Genomic DNA, 7,526 nt, shown 5'->3' on the forward strand with positions numbered 1-7,526 from the left:
CACCCTACCCCCACCCACCAGCCTGTTTTCTGCCCACCGCCCTCTGACCCTGCCAGCATGCAAAAGAGGACCCAAGCGAACACGATCTGACCCAGACCACATCTTCCGCCTCTTGTCCCTACTCCTCACCCTCTAGCTCACCAAGCTCAGTCTACTTTGCTGTTTCCTCCTCCTGGAGTGCTGTTTCTGCCAGTCCTTCCTTCCTCCCTCACACCCTCTCTCTTCACCTCTCCAGGTGTTACCTCTCAGAAAAGCCTTCCCAGGTCCCCATTCCTTTCCCCAGCTTTATTTTTCAAAACAGTACTCTCTCCAGGTGTGATGGTGCACACACCTGTAATGCCAGCATTCTGGGAGGCTGAGGCAAGAGGATCGTAAGTTCAAGCCCAGCCTGGACTACCTTAGCCACTTAGCACGGCCCTGTCCCAAATTTTTTTTTTCTCTCAATATAAGATCTTATTATGTAGTCCAAGGTGGTTTTCAACTCACTATGCAGCACAGGCTGGCCTCGAACTCACAGTGATCCTCCTGCCTCAGCCTCCCACGTTGAGGTTACAGGCATTACCACCATGCCTGGCTTCTGTCTCAAAATTTAAAGGGCAGCGAGAACATAGCTCAGTGCAAAGGCTCTGGGTTTAATCCACAGTGCCGCCACAACCACCAAAAATCCCAGTTCTCTCCGTTACCGCTTCCCACGTGGGATCGCTTCTGTTGGTTGGGTCAGTATCGGTTACTCTCCTCGATGTGGGCTTCACGGTCCCTGCCAACCCCCAAGCCAAGCGGGCTGGGCCTGAGTAGGTTCCCGGGGTGGCTTCGTGTGTGAGTGAGCAGGGAGAGCAGAGCAGTGGCCCTTGCGCCACCCGGGGCCAGGTGAGGAAGGGCGGTCATTGCCAGGAGCAGCCAGCACCTGGATGGAGACAGATTTGGGAAGCGCTCGGCCCCTCCAGCACCCCTAACCTGACCTTCTCATCCCAGGCAGGTGGACGCCAGCACAAAAAACGTCTTTGGGCAGCCGCGGTTGAGGGCATCCCTGCGTGACCTGCGGTCCCCAAGGAAGAACTACAAGTCCACTATTGAGGACGATCTGAAGAAACTCATTATCATGGACAACCTGGGGCCAGAGCAGGAGAGGGACACGGGGGTGCGTGGCAGGAAGCCGAGGGCAGCGGGCGGGGAAGAGGGCAGCGCTCTCCGTGTTTGCCCCAGCCTCCTGCGTGTTCACAGCCTTCAGCATCTGCTGGCCCTGTTGCGGGGAGGGGGCGGAGTGAGGGCATCGTGGGAGTTGGGACAGGATTGGAGCTGGGTGGGTGCGGCCTGCAATCCCAGCACTGCGGGGCGATACCTCAGTACTGGTGAGAAAGAGAGACGGGTTGTAGGGCGGCCTGGGCAAGCACAGAGCCCCAGTTTCACATCCTTCTCCTGGAGCCCAGAGTAAGGTCTGAGTAGAGCAGGCTCCTAGAGGACTGGGCCAGGCCAAAAATCCTGGTGGCCTAGTGCCTCCACCCCTGCTTCCTTGCACCTCTTGTCACCACTTGCCCTTGTTGGCCGTGCTGTCAGTGGGTGCTCCCTATGGGACAAGATGGCCCTAATGTCTCCACTTTATGTCCCACCAGTTCAGGAACCAGAGGAAGGGGGCATTTGCTATCTGGTGCCCTCTGGAGTCCCAGCCTGCCTCTCGGGGTCCAGCCTGGCCGCGCTACCTTCCCTAACCAGCCAGCCCTTGATCTGAGCCCTCCCTGGAGCAGCAGGAGGGGAGCCCCAGGGAAAACTGATGCTTTGATCAAAAAGCAGCAGGGGCCGGGGATCTAGCCCAGTGGTGCCGCTGCCTGCCTCACAAATGCAAGGTCCTGAGTTTGATCCCAGTACCAAAAAAAAAAAAAAAAGCGGCAGAAAGGGAGATTGGGTGGGTAGCAGCTTGCCAAGGAACCCTCTAAGGACCAGTACCAGGGCCCAGCTGTGACACACCCTGTGTCACCCCTGTCTTGGCAGCAGTCCCCCCAGAAGACTCTGCAGAGGACACTGTCGGATGAGAGCCTGTGCAGTGGGCGCCGGGAGCCAAGCTTTGCCAACCCTGCCAGCCTAGAGCCAGGGCTGCCCAGCGATGTGCTCTTCACCAGCACCTGCGCCTTCCCCTCCAGCACGCTGCCCGCCCGCCGCCAGCACCAGCACCAGCACCATCACCAGCACCAGCACCCCGTCCCGCCCAGCGGCGGCAGCAGCAGCAGCAGCAGCGGCCCCAGCACCATCCCTACCACTGGCAGCGGCTTCCCGGAGAAGAAATGTGAGACTCCAGGGCTGGTGGGGGAGCACCCAGCATGGGGAGCACCTGGAGGTCATCTGAGGGAGGGAAGTGAGGCGCAGGTGGGCTCAGTGGTGTCACCCAAGCACTAACGTATTGCTGGCCAAGCATCTGGGGTTTCCTGGGGGCCACTTGACGCCAGGGGCTTGCATTAGCTCCTGCCCCTCAGCCTCCCTGTTTTACCCCAGGCAGCCTGCTCCGTGAGATAGGCACACGGAGCGAACGTACAGGCGTGTGACTTACTCACCCCTTGGTGCATGAAGCAAATATTTCTTTAGTGTTCCTGTGAACCGGGTGCTGTCCCCACCACCCCATCAAACAGCCACGGGGCAGCTGGGGCTGGCAGCCCCTCGGTCCACTCTGTAATCCTCACATGCATCCCAAAGGCCTAAAGCTGGACGCTGGAGAAGGCATAAGGCAGGCGGTTGCTTGTGTCCTTCTGTGCCAGCCGGGCACAGGGGACAGGAGGCTTCACTGCAGGACCCTAGCGTGCTGGGGTGTTGGTGCTGGGCAGAGTACGGTAGCAGCACATCTTCCTTTCTGCATTCAGCCCCATCTTGGGTTCCCGAGGATCGTGCAGGGATCGTGCTCCCCCCGCCCCATCATCCAGAGGCCCAGGGCCTGGCCACCTTCCAGCACCCTTCATTCCCCGTGTCCCAGTGCCTCCACCACTGAGGGAACCGCTCTGTGCCTGTTTCTTTAACAGCACAGTGTGGCTGGCAGAAGTGCCCGCCCCACTTGGGTTCATGGAATGACACCGGAGTCTGAAAAACACAGCCTCTCGGGCCTTGGTTTTCCTCCTCCACGCCTCCCCCGGTCAATAGAGAGCCAGTGAGCTGTCCCCACGGCACACTCGATGCAGTTCCCAGCATACAGGAAGTGCTCAGGGGCCACGGAGCAGGCCTGCTCCACTCTCGGGCTCCTGGCCTCTCTGTGCCTCAGTGTCCTTCTCTGTACCTACTCTTAGCTTTGAGGAGTCAGTGATGTGGCCCAGGGCCTCAGGCTGGCACCTGGGGTTCAGTGGCCACAAGGCTTGTGCTGCCTGCCTCTCCCAGCAGCCTGTTCCTCTGCCCGGTATATCATCCCTGTGCCCCCCAGGTCTCTCCACAGTGACCCTGCCACATCTAAATGCATACACACACACACACACACACACACACACTCCCCACCCACACCCCGCCATATAAATATACACACACACACACACACACACACACACACACACACACACACACGCACACACACACACGTACACAAACATGCACGCGCACGCACCCCACATCTAAACGCATGCACACACACACGTACATAGACAGGCACGCGCACGCACCCCCGATATTCTGGCACATATCCCCTGCCCCTCCCACTGTTCCATCTTGGCATCTCACAGATTCTCCAGAGTCTGCTCTCTCGCTGTCCACCTTCCCCATCGTGGAGCCAGCACATCCAGCTGTGCCAGCCCGGCACCTCCATGGCATCCCGGGCCCCTTCTCTGTCACACCCCCTCGTCCGCTCTTCAAACACCATTGGCTCAAAGAACCAGAATCTGCCCACTACTGCCCCCTACTGCCCACCCTGTCCCACCCACTGTCTCCTTTGGATCCTCTCAGGAGCCTCCTCATTGTCTCCCTGCACAACACAGAGATGCACACGCACACACACACACCCACACACACCACACACACAGCCTGAGCAGGGAGGCTGGCTCTGGGATACCTGAGGCAGAAGTCCTCAACTGAGTGTGGCGGTACACATCTGTAACTGTAGCACCAAGTGAGGCTGAGACAGGAGGATCCCAAGTTCAAACCCCGCCTGGGCAGCTTAGCTACTTAGTGAAACCCCATCTCAAGATAAAGAAGCTGGGGATACAGCTCAGTGGGAAGGCCCTGGGCTCTACCTCTGGTACCACAAGGGAGGAAAAAAAAGTCTTCATCGCAGCCTACAAGGCCCCACAGGATTCAGCCCTGGCCCCTCTCTGACATCACCTTCCACCACTACCCTCTCCTTGCTCACCCTGTCCCAACTGCGCAGCCTCCACCATGTTCCCTAAACCCCTGGGTGCATCCCTGTCTCTGACTCTGGGGTTTGGCCCCGGTGGTTGCATCTCCCCACGGTGCTCTTCCCCGTCTCCCCTTGGCTCCCTGCCCTCAGAGCTGTGTGCAGATCTGGGTCACCCTGAGAGGCCCCTGCAGCACCCTGTGGAAAGGCGCAACACAGAATAGCTGAGAAGCAGCACAGTGTCTGTCAGTGTGTTCCCCACTTGCACTCAAGTCTTCCTATCTCCACTCCTCCAGCTGCCATCTCAGCCTCAGAGCTCTCGCTGGCTGACGGACGGGACCGGCCCCTGAGGCGCCTCGACCCTGGGATGATGCCACTGCCCGACACGGCTGCAGGACTTGAGTGGTCCAGCCTGGTAAATGCAGCCAAGGCCTACGAAGGTAGGAGCTTCTGCCCAGCCCCGCCAGATCCTTACCCTCCTCTGTTCTAGAAACATCAGCGGGGGCCTATGACTGCAGGGGAACGTAGCGGGCTCCAAAACCAGGAGACGCAGGCGTAAGTCCTGTCCTGACACCCACCCATCCACTGTGCGACCATAAGCAAGGGTCTTCCTCTCTGGTCACCAGCTACCAAACAGGGACAGTGACCATGCCAGGCTCCTGGGCCTGGAATACGGTGTGTGAAACATGGCAGGCACAGGGCGAGCCATCATAGACTGCACCTTGTGTTCTTGTTGTAGTGCAGGTGCAGTTGTGCTGGGATCTGGTTAGACTGCATCTGACAGAAAACCCAAATGAATGATGACTTAGATACAGAAGTTTTTATGCAAGTGAAGATTCCTAGGTGGGCACTTCTACAAATTCAGGAGGGCCCAGGCTCCTCCAGTTCTCTGCCCTCCACTTGCAGGGCGCCAACATGGCTGCTAGAGCTCTGGCCATTGTGTCTCACTCCAGCCAGCAGGAGAGAGGAAGACGGGAAAGGGTAGGGAAGAAGGCCTGCAAGGTCTCTGTGTGGGTTCTTCAGAGCAGTGGGCAGTTTCGCTGTACAACCCAGGACTCCTTATGACCTGGAGTACAGCCAGGAGAGGTGTCCCAGGAGGAATGGAGGGCAGGTGCTGGGCAGCAGGGCCCCCACCTCTGTTTCCTCTGGGGCCCCTGCCATCCTGGGTCACCTAGCATCTTGGGTCAGTCAGGAGCAGATAGGAAGAGGGCTTGGGTGTGGCTTGGTGGTAGAGCACTTGCCTAGCATGCATGAGGCCCTGGGTTCCATCCCCAACACTGAGGGGAAGAAAAAAAAGTGCAAGGGAGGGACTGAGGATTTAGCTCAGTTGGTTCTGCCACCTGCTTCACAAGCGCAAGGACCCAAGTTCGATCCTGGTACCAAAAAAAACGTGCACGGGGACCCCAGGCCTCTCCCTGGAGACCAAAGTGACATCAGAGCCCCAGTATTGTCTGGAAGGCAGGGACACACAGACCCCAGCCCACCGCCTGGGCAAGAGCCCATCCCTCACCCCACCCCCATCCCTGTGCAGCTGCTCCCTCTGCCCCAGGGCACCCTGGGAAACATGAGCCACTTGTGAGGAAGTTTATAGGGAGCCTGGTGGGCTGGGAGAGCTGATACTCCGCCCAGTCTGTGTCACAGTCACCTAGGGAGCTCTTTACTTCCTTGCAAAATTAAGAGCTGAAACGTATAAGGCTCAAGGGAGGTGGCAGTGTGGTAGAAAGGCCTAGAAGGAAGCACATGATACTGTCGGCAGCTGCCTCCCTGGGAACTACAGTGGCCTTTGGAGAAGTGGGAGGCAGGTGGCTTCCGCTTATCACACATGCATGGCTTGCTTTTATAACAAAGATGCATGGGCATTTCCTGTGCAGTTCCAAGAAAATGGAAAAGACCAGAGGAATTCTTTGGTTGTTAATTTGTTTAGTTTTTGTTTGATTTTGCTTGTTCTTTTTGGGTTTTTTTCTTCCAGAACTGGGGCTGGAACCAAGGTGGGTCTTATGCATGCTAGACCAGTGCCCTATCACTGAGCTGCAACCCCTAGCTGGTTTTTGGTTTGGTTTGCTTGTTTGTGTGTTTGTTTGTTTGTTTGCTTTTTCCAGTACCAGGGATTGAACTCAGGACCTTACACTTGCCAAACAGGTGCCGCACCACTGAGCTACATCCTGGGCCCTCGAGCCCTAGTTTTTAATTCTTTTAAATAATCAAATAAATAACCAAATAAACAGGTAGGCATAGCTGTGCCAGCCTTCCAGAAGGCTGAGACAGGAGGCTGGCAAGGTCAAGCCCAGCCCAGGCAACAATAGCAATTTAACGAGGCCCTGTCTCTAAATAAACAAACAAAAGGACTGGGAATGTAGCTCAGTGGTGCAGTACTGGGTTCCATCCTCAGTACCACCAAAGAAAGTCACCATGAGGAGAAGCTGGTGAAGGGGGTTCTCTGTGCTGTCTTGCCACCCTGTGTAACTCTAAAAGTATTGCAAAATATGAACTGTTTTAAAGTGAGGAAAAGTAGTAGCAGGGATTACACTGGGACCCAAGGAACCATTTGTGGCTGGTAGGTATGTTCAGTGAGTGACACACATGGTGTGCATTTCAGAGAGAGCACACCGTGCGCTTTAAACATGAAGTTTAGTGCTTGCCAGTGAAGCCTCAGAAAGGTGTTCTGCAGCTCTGTGGGGTGGTGCACACCTGTAATCGCAGCACCCAGGAGGCTGAGGCAGGAGGATCACCTCAAATTCAAGGCCAGCCTGGAATAGAGAGACCCTGTCTCAAAAGAAAATGCTGTGTGTGTGAAGCTGGAATGGAGCCCAGGACCTCACATATTCTGCACTGAGCTGCACCCCCAGATCCCAGGCAGCTGACGCAAAATGTTTACAACACAATGTGGTAGAGAGAGAAAGCCGGGTGGCAGCCTGGTAACACTGGGGGCCTCCAGGAGGAAGCTCCTCGGGTTCGTACTGTGCCACCCTTTCGGCAGAAACATGGAAGAGGTTGAACTGGGGAGCAAGCTTTGCCTCTTAGGCTCCCTTCCAGACACACGGGCACGCCTCCTTGTTTCTTTTTCTTCCTTTCCCATTAGTGGAAATTAAACCCAGAGCCTTTGCGCAAGTTACATCTTCAGCCCTTTTTTGTTTTCTAAGTTTGAGACAGGATCTGGCTAAACTGCTCAGTCTAGGCTGGAATGTGCTCTTCCTGCCTCCACCCCTCGGTGAGCTGGGCTAATGGGCTGTCC

At 56.6% G+C, this 7,526-nt stretch overlaps 1 protein-coding gene across 4 annotated transcripts in view; it reads left to right on the forward strand.

Annotated features, from left to right (window-relative positions):
* The window catches only part of Sipa1l3 (signal induced proliferation associated 1 like 3), a 220,383-nt gene that overhangs the window by 206,268 nt on the left and 6,589 nt on the right, over nucleotides 1–7,526 (forward strand). For 3 of the 4 annotated variants that reach the window (XM_019208749.2, XM_019208750.1, XM_019208752.1), the window contains 3 exons: nucleotides 973–1,138; nucleotides 1,987–2,278; nucleotides 4,591–4,734. In XM_019208749.2, coding sequence (XP_019064294.1) covers nucleotides 973–1,138; nucleotides 1,987–2,278; nucleotides 4,591–4,734 — 602 coding nt within the window. The remainder of the gene's footprint in view (nucleotides 1–972; nucleotides 1,139–1,986; nucleotides 2,279–4,590; nucleotides 4,735–7,526) is intronic. The other variant, XM_019208751.1, reaches the window with a different exon arrangement.

Source organism: Fukomys damarensis, unplaced genomic scaffold (genome assembly GCF_012274545.1).
Source record: "Fukomys damarensis isolate Sample0158 unplaced genomic scaffold, DMR_v1.0_HiC HiC_scaffold_19, whole genome shotgun sequence".
Lineage (NCBI taxonomy): Eukaryota > Metazoa > Chordata > Mammalia > Rodentia > Bathyergidae > Fukomys > Fukomys damarensis.